General features: G+C 54.0%; 1 protein-coding gene across 4 annotated transcripts; it reads right to left on the bottom strand.

Annotated features, from left to right (window-relative positions):
• Positions 1–158: 158 nt before the first annotated feature.
• Positions 159–10,194, bottom strand: E2F1 (E2F transcription factor 1). 4 transcript variants are annotated; one of them, XM_045053727.1, is made up of 8 exons: positions 9,934–10,194; positions 4,511–4,601; positions 3,917–4,136; positions 2,937–3,089; positions 1,914–2,028; positions 1,597–1,819; positions 1,281–1,466; positions 159–807 (listed from the first exon to the last, which is right to left on the bottom strand). In XM_045053727.1, the coding sequence occupies exons 1-8, from the start codon at positions 10,192–10,194 to the stop codon at positions 689–691; spliced, it is 1,368 nt and encodes a 455-aa protein (XP_044909662.1). In that variant the 3' UTR covers positions 159–688. The 4 variants fall into 4 exon arrangements, with proteins under 4 accessions (XP_044909662.1, XP_044909663.1, XP_023107088.1 ...); XM_045053728.1 differs by having other exon boundaries at positions 3,917–4,121; XM_023251320.2 differs by having other exon boundaries at positions 159–1,466.
• Positions 10,195–13,270: the final 3,076 nt, after the last annotated feature.

Genomic DNA, 13,270 nt, shown 5'->3' with positions numbered 1-13,270 from the left:
GATGAAGTCTACCTTTCTTGTGGCTGGGAGGCTCAAATGAAATGAAACCAAGCAGGGGCAGGGCGTGGGGAAGTAGACAAGGGGTGTTTTCCCAGCAACCTTTACCTCTCCCTCTCTCAGATTTGCTCCCAGAACACAGTCCCAAAACCCAGCCCAAACACCATCAAAATATTTATTAAAACCAAAGCAAGAGGGAACAGAGCAGTTAGGAAGGCAAATCAAAGTGCAGATTGGAGGGTGGGGCAGAGCAAGAAGTGGGGTAGAGGGGGCACTTCAAATGCCACAGGAGGGGCCCCTGTGGTCTGGGCTAGGAGCAGCCCTTCACCCACCCCTCCTGCCCACCCTGTCAGTGAAGGTCCCCCACTCACCTCTCCCATCTCACATCCATCCTGGGGGGCAGATGGGGTCCTGCAGTGACCCCCTGGGAAGGGACCACCCCCTCAATCCACCCATGGCTGTCAGTCAGTCAGTCTCCCTCCCTCAATATCCCAATAAATAAACCGCTCAGGCCTCAGCTCCTTCGGAGTGGGGCAAATTACAGCTTAGGGACCCCCGCCCTCGCTCAGGCGTATAGGGAGTTGGGGCATCAGTCCCACATCCTTCCTACCCTTAGCTGGTGCCCCAGGCTTGCCAAAGAGGCCTTGATAAATAAATAACGCTCCATTAAAGCTTCGATCAGAAAAACCTTTTAAGACGACAGAAGTGCTCTCGCTGTCCTGCAAACAAGCAGGCCAAGGCCTCTCCACCTGGCCTGGTCAGCACGCAGGATTCTGGGGGCAGGTGGCCACCCTGGGCCTCGTGGGGCCCCTGGAGCAAGGAGACCAAAAGTGCAGTTAGAGCCCCCACCACGCGCACACATGGACTCATGCACACACACGTGGACACACTGGGGCGTGTTTTCAGTGCACGCACAGATGTGTTCACCTTCATTCCCCGGTACATGCACACACACATGCTCACACACCACTCACCCCATGTACACACATGTTGGGTGCTGGGTGCATGCACATACACACCACAAACAGAATCCTTCCCTTCCTGGCTTGCTCAGCCTCCTGGCCATAGCCAGACTCCAGAGCTAGAAGCTTCCGGAGATAGGGGAGATAGGGTATAAATTAAACATATCCAATCGGGCTGGGGGGACGGCCAGGGGCAGGGGGCTCCAGGGCTGCAGAGACAGGGTGGGATCTCAGGAGGCCCTGGTCCCCCGAAGCCCCGTCAGAAATCCAAGGGGGTAAGGTCCCCAAAGTCACAGTCGAAGAGGTCTTTGATGCCCTCACCCTCCTCAAGGCCAAAGTGGTAGTCGAGGGCCTCGTGGGGAGGGGACAGGCTGATGAACTCCTCAGGGAGGAGGCCGGAGAAGTCCTCCCGCACATGCTCCAGGAGCGAGTCGGCCGCCACCAGCGGGGACAGGCGGTCCTCGTCCACAGGGGCCCGCAGGCCACCCATCCGGGAAAGCAGAGGTTCTGGGGAGATGGGGGAGCATCACAGGCCGGGGACGGCCCGCGGGGAGGGCAGAGGGGGCTGTCACGCCTGCCCACCCAGCTGGGAGAGGAGCCCAGACCCACCCCACCCAGCCACCCACCCTTCACCCACCTTGCTCCAGGCTGAGCAGGGACTGGCTGGGATCCGCAGCAGGGGATGAGGAGGGAGATGATGGTGGTGGCACTGTGGTGGCAGGGTCAACTGCCCTGTCCTCCTCCCCAGAAGCTGTCCCCTGGGATGAGGTCTTCCCAGGGCTGATCCCGCCTGCACTCTCCTCAGGGCACAGGAAAACGTCAATGGGGCCTTGTTTGCTCTTAAGGGAGATCTGAAAGGTCTGGGTGGAGGCAGCAGGCAGGGTATATTGAGGCTCAGCTGACCACCAGCCCACCCCAGCCTGTCCTGGTCAGGTCTGGAGTCCCGAGTCTCACCTCTGAGGAGTCTATGGCTTGGAGCTGGGTCTCTGGAGGAGCCTTAATCACCATAACCATCTGCTCTGCAGGGTCTGCGATGCTACGAAGGTCCTGGCAGGTCACGTAGGCCAGGGTTGGTGGAGTCAAGGACCACGTGATCTATGACCTCTGGGGCCACCCACCCAGAGGATTCATAAGAGCCCACACCTACCTAGTCTCTCTTGTCCTCTCCATCCCCCACCCCAGGGCCTGGCACATAGTTGGTGCTTGGGCCTATCTCACACCTTGAGCCCCAATTTCCACATCTGTACAGTGAGACCATTCTACCCATCTAATCCCAAAGTAATGATGCTAATCCCAAAGTAATGATGGTTGCCTGCAATAATTTCATGTAAGTTACGTAAGACAACTCCAGGCCTGGTGCTGAGAATTTATTCTGACCCATGATCTTGGTGTCAATTGGTGGCTGTCTACAAAACTTTTAAACATAATTTGGGTATTTACAAACAAAACAAAACAAAACAAAACAAAACAAAACAAAACCCCTTATTTGAAAATAAAGTTTCTAGGGGCGCCTGGCTGGCTCAGTCAGTGGAGTGTGCAACTCTTAGTCTCGGGGTTGTGAGTTCAAGCCCCATGTTGGATGCAGAGACTACTTAAAAATAAAATCTTAAAAATAAGTTACTATTTTTCTAGATGAAAGACAAACAAGAACTTAGATCTCTAGCTATGAAGCTATGGCCATGTACTGAATCACTACCAAATAAATGTTTACTATTGCTTGTACTAAGTTTTCTTGTTTTAATCTGTGCAATTTCAGAATTGATTACTTTCCCCTTTTACAGATGAAGCTGAGGCTCAGAGAGGTTAAGTAACTTGTCCAGCATAACAACAAGTAAATGCTGAGCCCAGAACTTGCATCCAAAGCCAGAGCCCTCTCCTGAATCCAGGGCCCAGGGTAACCTCACAGTCCCACTTGGATGGGACGCCCACCCGCCAGTCCTGTCCTCCATGGGGGCCATCCCAAAGATCCAAGGATATCGCTGGCTGTCAGAGTCCTCAGAAAGCAGCCGCAGCTGGGCGGTACAGATATGGATGAGGTGGTCCAGCTGCCGCTCACTCTCCTGCAGTTGCCGGAGGTCCTGGGTCAGTCCTTCAAGCCGCCCACCGATCCCCACTGCTGCATGGCTGCCTCTGCAGGAGGCAAAGAGAGGGCTTGTAGCTCCTGGCCCAGGAGCCCGGACCCTCAGCACCCAGTCTGTTGCTGCCTGTTCTGTGAGATCTAAGTGAGCCCTTGTCCCTCTCTGGGTCTGGCTTCTCACTGGGAAGCAGCAGAGAGCTGAACTGGGCTCTAAGTCAGACTGGCAGGGGTCTAAAGTTGGGCCTGAATGTCTGTAAACACCAACATATCCCTCACAGGGAGCAGGATAAGTAAATGATGGTGCAGGCATGCTGTGGAATACTATAAAGTTGTATAAAAGGATGAGAATGCATCGGATGTACAGGCGTGGAAGCACTTCGAAGACATGTGGTCAAGTAAAAAGAAAAAAAATGATGCAGAATGGAATCATCTGCTAAAAACTGAAAAGGCAGATGTGTCAATGAGAGAGGAGTAGGATGGCCGGGGGGGGAGAGGAGAGGAGAAAAATAAAACAAGAATTAACAAGAACAAAGCAGATGTGTTAGACAATCCCATTGATGGCAACAGAGGGCAGAAGAGTGATCACCTAACGGTGTGAGGGGTGGGCAACAACTGGGAAGCAGCACAGGGAACTTTCTGTGGTGCTGGGTGTGTTCTTTATCCTGATCTGGATGGTGGCTCCCAGGCAAAGAAATACATGAAGGTGCATTAAGCTGCATATGTGAGATCTGTGTACCTTCCTCTACTCCCTAAGCCCCAGTTTCCCCAGCTATATGACAAGGATGCGGGCAGCCACGGTGGGTATTGCTCTCAGCTCCTCCAGGCTGGTCCAGCCCTGTGCCTCAGTCTCTGCCTGCCCTCCTGTTTGGCTGGTACCTACAGCCACTGGATGTGATTCTTGGACTTCTTGGCAATGAGCTGGATGCCCTCGAGGACATTGGTGATGTCATAGATGCGCCGTTTCTGCACCTTCAGCACCTCAGCCGCCCAGTTCAGATCAACAACACCATCAGCTGAGCGGCTCAGCAGCTCCAGGAAGCGTTTGGTGGTCAGATTCAGCGATGTCTCATAGCGTGACTTCTCCCCTGGGGATTTCACACCTGGGGGTCCAGGCGAGGTGGCTCCCTCAGCACCCCCCCACCCCAGGCAGGCCAGCCTTCCTGGCAATGCAGGGCAGAGGGATAGGGGTGGGAGGGATAGACGGCTCCTTCCCCTTGGCAAAGCTGACGGGGAGGCCCTGGGGCTGCCGCCTGCCAACCACATGGCATTCCTTTTCTGGCTGGGGAACTCCCCACCCCCCAGGGTTTGGAAAGCCATGCCGGGCGGCCACTCCAGCTGCCCCTCGGGGCCTCCAGAGGCCTGGCTCAGGTCCAGGCCTGACAGCCAGAGCTCACTTTGCAAGCATATTTGTCTGTCCATACCCCCAACTTGGGCCGGGTCAGGGGGCCTGCCCCAGCCCAAGTTCTGTGGGTACCTTTTCCTGGGTGGCGGCCTCTGCCCCGGGCTGGCCCGCTGCTCTCGGCCAGGTACTGATGGTCAGTTTCCAGGTCCAACCTCCGTTTTACCTGTGGTAGAAACAATGGGATGATGCCCAATAACCAGAAGTGAGGCCAGAATAGACCTAATTTAGGGCTTGGTGCTCCTGGGCCACCCCTGCCCCATTTTCTCTACCAGGACATCTAAGTGTGTGAGGGATCCCAGGGGACACAATCCTACCACACAGGACAGATCACTCAAGTGGAGGGCAGAAGACCCGAGTTCAAGTTCTAGCTCCACCACTACCTCCCTGGGGGCCTGTGGTGGTTTAAAAATATGTCTGCAAATTTCTTTTTTTTTTTTTAATTTATTTTGAGAGAGCGCGCGCACACACAAGGGAGCACGCATGCACACACACATGCACAAGTAGGGGAGGGGCAGAGACGGAGAATTCCAAACAGGCTCCACGCTGTCAGAGCGGAGCCCAAAGTGGGGCTCAATCCCACGCACAGTGAGATCATGACCTGAGCAAAAGTCAAATTGCTTAACCGACTGAGCCACCCGGGCGCCCCTGTCTGCATATTTCTTGGTACTCTTCCTTTCGAAAGACAGGGCCTAATTCTCCTCCCCTTGAATATAGTTCTGATCTGGTATCTTGCTTCTAATGAGCAGCGTGATGGAAGTGGTGACCAGTCACTTCTCAGACGGGGTCCGAGATGCACTGGAGCTTCCTCTTTGTTCTCTGAATTAGACCATTCACTCTGGGAACCGCTGCTGCCATGTCACACAGACCCAGGGGGACAAGGAACTGAGGCTTCCTGCAGTAGCACCACCGGTGAGCCTGGGAACAGGTCCTCCAACCCTCGTCATGCCTTCTGATGATTGCAACCTGGCCGGACATTTGGGCTGCAACCTCAGAAGAGATCCTGAGGCAGAGGCACTGAGCTAAGTCTCCTCTGAATTCCTACCCCACCAGAACTGTGTGATAATAAATGCTTGTTTTTTTTTTTTAATTAAGCTTTTAATTTCAATTCTAGTATAGCTCACATACGGTATCGTATTAGTTGTTTGTTGTTTTATGCCATTAGGATATAGGTCCCTTGGGCGAGTTGCTTCCTCTCTCTGGTTTTTGTTTGAACATGGCAGCAGCTGATGCTCACACATGCTCTGCATGTTCAGTCCGTCTTGTGGGACTAGCAGCACAATAATGGCCCCATTTTACAGATAACGTAACTGAAGCTCAGAGAGGCCCAATGTCATACCGCCCAGAAGCGGCTGAGCCAGGATCTCCACCCAGAACACCCCACGGGTTAGTCACCCACACTGGAGGATGGAGTCTCACAGGCCTCTCAAGTGCAGCCTGACCCAAACCAGCCATACCCCTCCTTCACACATAACCCCAGCTAGAACCTTCGGCAGCCATGCCCTCATCACATGCAGTTGCCAAGAAAGCCCATCACCACAGCCACTATCTCCTCCCATGTGGACCACTCAGCCATCTCCCCACCTCCATCTGTCCCTCTCTACCCTAGTGTCCACCTCTGCCACTTCTCCACCTGCACTTCTGCTGAGACACGTCTCTAAGCCTTAGCCCATACTGGTTCCTTCCCGGGAGTGCCCTCACCTCCCTCCCTCCTACTCTTCACACCAATTCCTTCCACCTCCGGGGGCAGGCACCTTCCCCATCACTTTCTGATCCTGCAATAGACCGGGTCCCTTCGCCCACTGAAGTGCCTCATACCTGATCTTTCCCCACATTATCTCTCAATACAAATTTCTGCAGATGTGTTCGTCTCACCTGGAGGGCAGGGCCCCCTCGGAGGCAGGCACTGGGCCTAAATAATCACTGGATGCAGTGCCTGGCATCAACTACTGTTTATTATATGAACCTCCACACAGACCCTCCCTCTGACTGCACATTCACAGGTTCCCTCAGGTGTCCCAGGGACAGAAGCACTCCACGTGCTGAGTGCCTCTTGTGTAATGGGTACTGCTAAATCATTACTTTGCCTGCATTCGGTCATCAAAGCTTCTGCCTGGACCTTGCAAGCAGAGGCCATGATGACTTCCACTGCCCGAGGAAACTGTACCTCGGAAAGGTTGCACAGACAGTGAGAGGCAGGACCAGGATGAGTCCTAACAGGCTGGCACTGAGCCCACGTTCCTATCTACCATGAGTCCTGCCTCCCTAGAGCCTAGTCCAGAACCTAGCCCCGAAAAGCCAACCAGAATGTACCTCCTCTCCAGCCTTGCCCCTGGCGCCTGAACCTAGCATGCTCCTGCCAACGGCACCCCTACCCTCCTCTTCTCCCTGTTCTGCAGGCCCCTGCCCCCCCCTGAAGACAGGTCAATGCCACACCCTAAACCAAGGCCTCAAGCAAATGTCAATTTCTACCACTGCTCTCTAGAGATCTGAGCACAGGGGCCTGGGAAGGCAGAGGTGAAGAAACACAGAACACTGGCAAAAAAAAAAAAAAAAAAAAAAAAAGAAAATCCGTACAGCTCAAATACCCATTGGTGGAAGGGGAGGCACAAAAAGTGTGGCTCCTTCAGCCCCTAGAATACCACACAGCTGTCCAGGACTGAGGCAGGGTGACACAGAATCCTCTCGAAGACATAATGACAAGAAAAACGTTAGAGGGCAATGCATTTGTATGATCCCTTTTTGGACTAAAAAGCTCACGAAACATTTTTCTCCAGTTTCTAAATATCTAAAATATTTTTTAGAATCCATTCTAGGAGCCAGCTCTGTATGGTGTGTGGGTGGGGGACAATCATGGGGGACTGTTACCATATCTGTAAGGTGTGGATGATCCACTGTTTGAACACAGAAATAAAGGAAAAACTACAATTTTTGAAATTTAAGAAAAAGAAAGCTGTCACAACCACCTTAAAAAAAAAAAAAAAGAGGCTTAGGAAAAGAAAACAGAAGGAAAAATGGATGGGGCTGGCATTCTGCCCCCTTCAACTTTTTAGTCTAACTCTTTTTCTGTAGTAAATGTGTATTTTCTTTAAATGTTTATTTTGAGAAAGTGAGCACGCACACGCGTGGAGTAACGCATGGGGGAGGATCAGAGGGAGCAAATCCCAAGCAGGCTCCAAGCTGAGTGCAGAGCCTGACATGGGGCTCAATCTCACCCCAGAGATCAGGACCTAAATAGAAATTAATTTCGAGTTGGAGGCTCAACCAACTGAGCCTCCCAGGCACCCCAGTAAATGTGCATTATATTTAATTTGTTTTTTAATAGCCATGACAGGATAGAGGTGGACAGGAAGGGCCTGGAGGAATGGCTGAATTGCATAGAGACTTGTACACTAGAGATGCTCGATGAATGCTCACTGATGCAGAAGCTGAACCTGTAGCTTGTTTCAAAGACTGTCCCAAACAAATGCCAGTGCAGAAGGTCAGTGGAGGCCACAGCTCATATGGCCAGTGGCTACCCAGAGGTACAGGAGTTGGGAGGTATTGGAGGGCAAAAGCTGGGCCCATGTTTCTGGGCTTTAGCTCCAGGATGGTGCCAGCCCTCGCCCCTACCATCCACTGACAGGAAGTGGCTACTATCACTTAAGTCCTGTTGAGGGCAGAGGTTTTTAGTTGCTTGTGTCCAGTACCTCTTGGGTGTTCACTAACTCAACAACAGCTGAATGAATGGAATGCTCAGGCTCACAGAGGCTGCCTCTGACACCACTGGGGGTGGGGTGGAGGACATTTCCTCAGCCCAGTCTCTGGCAGTCCCTCTGAGCGTGGAGCTCAGCTTCTACAGCCCCAGGCCTGCTAAGTACTTATCAGTCAGCTAAATGCGGTTTTCATGTCCAGGACCCAAGCTGGCACCGGCAGAGACAGGCCACTGGGATATAGGTGACCCACCCCTGGTAGAATCCTCCTCCTTTCTTTCACCCATTAGAAGGGTCTGTGAACTTCCTTCGCCCTCTATTAGCATCTCCAGGAGGCAAGGCATCTCGGTGGTTAATTGGTTAACCGCTCAGGAAGTTTGGACTGGCCCCACCATTTCACTAAGCTGAATGACCTACCATCTCTGGGTCTCAGCTTCTCTATCTGTAAAAGGGGATGGTTGTTGAGAATTAATTGGGTGAAGTGCTTGGCACAGAGCCTGACACACAAAACAGTCTCAAAACAATGGTGGCTCCTATTGTTATTATTATTAGCATCTTGGTGATTCCGGAAGGAAGGCAGAACTGGGCGTGAGGCCAAGGGAGTTAGGGGAGACTTGCTGGGATGCCTCAGGGACCAGCTGCCACCCAGGCCCCCATAAGCAGTTGGACAGCTTCCACCTCCTTGCCCTGGGCTCTGCCTCACCCCTCCCACTTGTTCCAAGCCCCCTGCTGAGACCCCATCCTGCCAGGCTGGCCTGGCCCCTGCTTGCCTCCCAAGCCCCACCTTCACCCACAGGCTCTGCCAGTCAAACTGGTCTCCACACCCTGTCCTGAAGCCCACGGGTCCAAGCTCTGGGCCTCTACTCCCTTCTTCCAATTCAGCCACCTCTTCTGCGCCCCCCCAGTCTTGAGCCTCTTGCTGCTCCAGCAGCACTTTATCAAAACATCTCCCTGGGATGTTTCCTCTCTCCTGGCACTGGGGGCTTCCTCTCCAGCTCCCTGAGGCCCAGCCCACCCAGTACTTCCCTGGGGGCCTAGGGGTCTGCCTGTCTCATTAATGAGGTTCCATGGCAACCAGGGCCTGTGAGGGTGGAGGGTGGCAGATGGAAGGACAGGCAGAGGGAGGGGATCAGCAGCTGGCCCAACCACCCCGCCCCTGCAGAGAAGGCCTCCCAGCCAGGAGGCCTGTCCCCAGAGGCCCAGGCCTGCACCTGGCAGTGGAGCATCTAGGCAGGAAGGAGGGTCTCCTCAATGACTCTTCAAAAGTTTGGCTCCAGGACACCCCCCCTTCATCTCCCCAAGGCGCCGTGGCCACTACCCCGCCACGAGTTCTGGTCTGAAGCCAGCAGGCCTCAGTTCAAATCCCTGACCCGCCACTTGCAGCCGTAGGACCGGGGGCAAGTCACTTCCCCTCTCTGGGCCTCAATTCAAGATGGGCACAGTGACAACACTGAGCTCACAGCATGGTTGTGAGTTTTAGCTGGCTCCAAGTCTGCCAGAGACCTGGCATACAGGCAGCGCCAGCTGAATACACGTGGGCCATTATTATCACTGAGTCTGACCCTCGAGCGGCTCTGGGAAGCCGAGGCCAGAGCACAGAAGCAAACGGGGACTGGCCCGAGGTCACCCCGCACCCCGGGGCGGGGCCCGGAGGCCCAACCCAGGCTCGGCCCCGCCCAGCCCGGGAGCCTCGGCCCACCCCCCTCCCCCGCCCCCGTTGCCTCCTGGCCAAAAACCGCGCCCCGCCCGGGTCAGCACGGGGGTCCAGACGCGCACTCGGCCCAGTGTCCCTTGTGTTGTCCGTACCGGCGGGCGGCCGAGTGCAGGGCGCGGCGCGCTGGGTGTGGGCCGGGGCGCCTGCGGCGTGGCGAAGAGCAGCAGGTCGGGGTCGCGGGGGCCGGCAGCGGGCGCGGCGGGACCGGCGGGGGCCGGCGGGGCGCTGGCGTCCTGCGCCGTGGAGATGATGACGATCTGCGAGGAGTCGAGCAGCCGCAGCGCGCCGGCCCCGAGCAGGGCCTCCAGCGCCGGCGCGCATGGGCCGCCTGCGGGGGCCCCGGCCACGGCCATGGCGCTCACGGCCCGCGCGGCCCGGGTGGCAGGCGGCGGCGGCGGCGCGGGCCCATGGCTGCAGGCCGCGGCGAGGGCTCGATCCCGCTCCGCCCCCGGCCGCCGCTGCCTGCAAAGTCCCGGCCACTTTTACGCGCCAAATCCTTTTTGCCGCGAAAGAGCCACGAGCCGCGGAGCGCTCCCATCATTGGCTGTCTGGACTGTGACGTGGGCGACGGCGACAGCACCCGTTGGCTGCAGCGCACCGGACCGGCGGCGGTGGGCGGGACGGGGCGTCGGCGCGAGGAGGCGCGGCCAATCGCGGAACCTGGCGCGCGCAGGCTTTGTCGGGGCGGTGCCAGGAGGTTTCGCACTCCCCGCCCCCAGCGGGGACTGTCCCTACCCCAGGCGTGGTGGCCAGGTTCCCGCCCCGACTCATCGCATCCTGCTGATGATCCCTGTATGTGGAGACCTTTAGGACAGAGGGTCCGTTCTGCACTTCTCACCATACGCAGACCTCACGTGACCCCCAGATTCCTCCACCTGTAGCCCCAACGAGCTCAGTCTAGATTACTAGGTACTGCTGTTCCGCGTTTCTAGCTTCTCAAGCCCATCTCCAAAGTCCCAGCTGCTGCTCCCATCCTCAACTTGCCCCACCTATATATTTACTTTCAAATCCTGCACCTGCCTTGTCCTTGTCAGCTTGAGCAGAAGGGGGCTGCTAGAAAATGGGGAGGGACATCTGGCTCAACACAGCTTGGGGCTTTCCTATAAGCCCCCTTTTAGCTGGAATCTTCAATAGCCAATGCACAGCTTCTCCTTGAACTCATTCATTCACTCCTGTATTCAACAAACGTTTTGAGAGTCTGCTTTGTGCCTCATTCCTAGTTCAGACTTTGAACAGCTCAGTCTAGTGAAAAGAGGAGGAGAGGAACAGAGGTAACAAATGTTTACAACATGATGAGGAATTTCCACCATTAACTCCATGTTAGATCTCACAAAGGGAGGAAGTGAGGGTGCTGAGCATGAAAATGCATTTAATCCTGAGGCCCTGTGACCTCTCCATCAGCCATTTCTCTTTGCTCAGGTCAGCTGATTTAACCAATATTGTCCTCTTCTCTGTGCCAGGCCTTGTGCCAGCTCTGAGGGCAGAGATCTGAGACTTGATCGTTTCTATGAACTTGCCTGCCATCTGGTGGGGATGACCCACAGGGGAAAAAAAAAAAAAAAAGTAATACACAAACAAGGATCAAATCCTGAGGCCCAGAATAAACATGACTTCCTCCAGAGAGCCCTCCAGAGTCTTAGTTATTCACTGCCGCCATTGCCCAATGCTGCCTCTGTTCCAGCACTGACCACACACTCAATTTCTCCATCTGCCTCTCCTACCAAGACAGGGAGCTCCATTAGGGCCTCCTCCCAACACTGGTCGGCCCAGAGCAGATGCTGAGAAAGGTTAGGAAAGAAACAGCCTGATGCCTGAAGCTACCCAGCATACAACAAGGAGGCCCTGACTCTCCAGGAGTAGTCCTTAGGCACCAGGCTTCAGAATTACCTGGGCACTTGTTACCTTTGGGCCCACCCCAGCCTTTCCAATTTAGAGTCTCTTAAGTGCCCAGGAATCTACATTTTCACAAGGACTACCCTACCCACCCCACCCCTCAATTCCAGGTGATTTTTATGCAGGTTCACGTTTGAGAACAAATAGTATACCTGTATAACCAAAATGTGTGGTGCAGCCTCAAGTTATAGCCCCTTGAGGACAATTCTCAGCTCCAGTTTCCTCATCTGTAAAATGGGCACTTTACCTTGGCCTCTCCCAGGCTTGCCATGAGGATAAGAAGCATAAGGGAGCTGAACGTGTTTTATAAACTATAAGGTGGTTTAGGTAAGCAGCAGGAGTTTCCTAAGCAGTTTTTGAAATTGCTCATTGTAAATCTTAGATTGTGTCAGCATTGGAAGGGACCATAGAGACTGCACAAGCCTCTTGCTGTAGAGATGGGAAAACTGAGGCCCATTCGGGAGTAGAGACCTGTGATACCAGCCAGTGATAGAATCTGGCCTATGCTGGATTGCCAGCCATGGGATCATCCTGTTCCTTCTCCCCAGATAAGCCACCATTATTAGAATGGTAGGTCTCATTTGAAATAACCAAGCCAGACTCTGACAGAGGGTAAGAGAAATCAGCAACAGTCCCATTCCAGATGGGAGTTTCTTTTCTCCATATCTTCCCAAAGGGTCTCAATAACAGCAACATTCTCTTTGTAAAGTCCTCTCATACCCAATAGTCACTCAACAAACAGTTATTGAGCACTTGTCATACACCAAGCACTGTACTGGTTGCTGGAGAAGGAAGACAGATGTTGTTATTGCCCCATTTCATGATGGACAAGCTGAGGCCCAAAGGGCATGAGCTTACCTAGCAGATGAAAGGCTATTATTCATGCTTGGTGAGGTCAAAGCTAGAGGTTTACCAAAGCCCTGCTCTCCCCAAAGTATTCAAGTACCCAACCTCCCAGGTAGAATCAGGTGCCCTTCTTCCCACAATCCCTCCTGTCCTGCTGCAGCAGAAAGGAGGGAAGACCAGAATTCCCAGTGTGAATTCAAGGAAGAGATAAGGTCCTTCTGTATCTATTAATACCCACTTGAAAGCAGCAAAGGCCTGAAAGATGGGCCCCTTGGCCTCAAGCCTGGGAGATACTGATAAGGCTGTTCTCAACATCAACAGTTCTCTTCTGGCTGGTAGGCTTCCAAAAAATCCACAATTACTGGGCAGCCACTTCCAGTGATGATATCCTTTCAACCAATAATCCCCTAAGTGAAGCTTATTTATCCACATGGTGCAGGAAGAAGGAGGCTCAGGGAGGGCCACTCGCAGCTCAAGGTCAGGGAGCAGAAATGAGATGAGAACTTAGCCTGTTCCACGGCAAAACCCTAGGGCCTGCACTTTATACCTCAAAACCCCCTATAAATACCCCACGAGCCAGGCTCAGGTCTGTCAAGATTATAATGTGCGGTGTCCAAAAGGTATTATGATGGATAGTGGCCTAACTTAGTAGGCGCTCACCCCCATCATCACATCTCTACCAACATCTAA

This window comes from Felis catus, chromosome A3 (assembly GCF_018350175.1).
Source record: "Felis catus isolate Fca126 chromosome A3, F.catus_Fca126_mat1.0, whole genome shotgun sequence".
Classification (NCBI taxonomy): Eukaryota; Metazoa; Chordata; class Mammalia; order Carnivora; family Felidae; genus Felis; species Felis catus.
The sequence above is the reverse complement of the archived record's forward strand: the minus strand, read 5'-3'. Positions and strand labels throughout refer to the sequence as shown.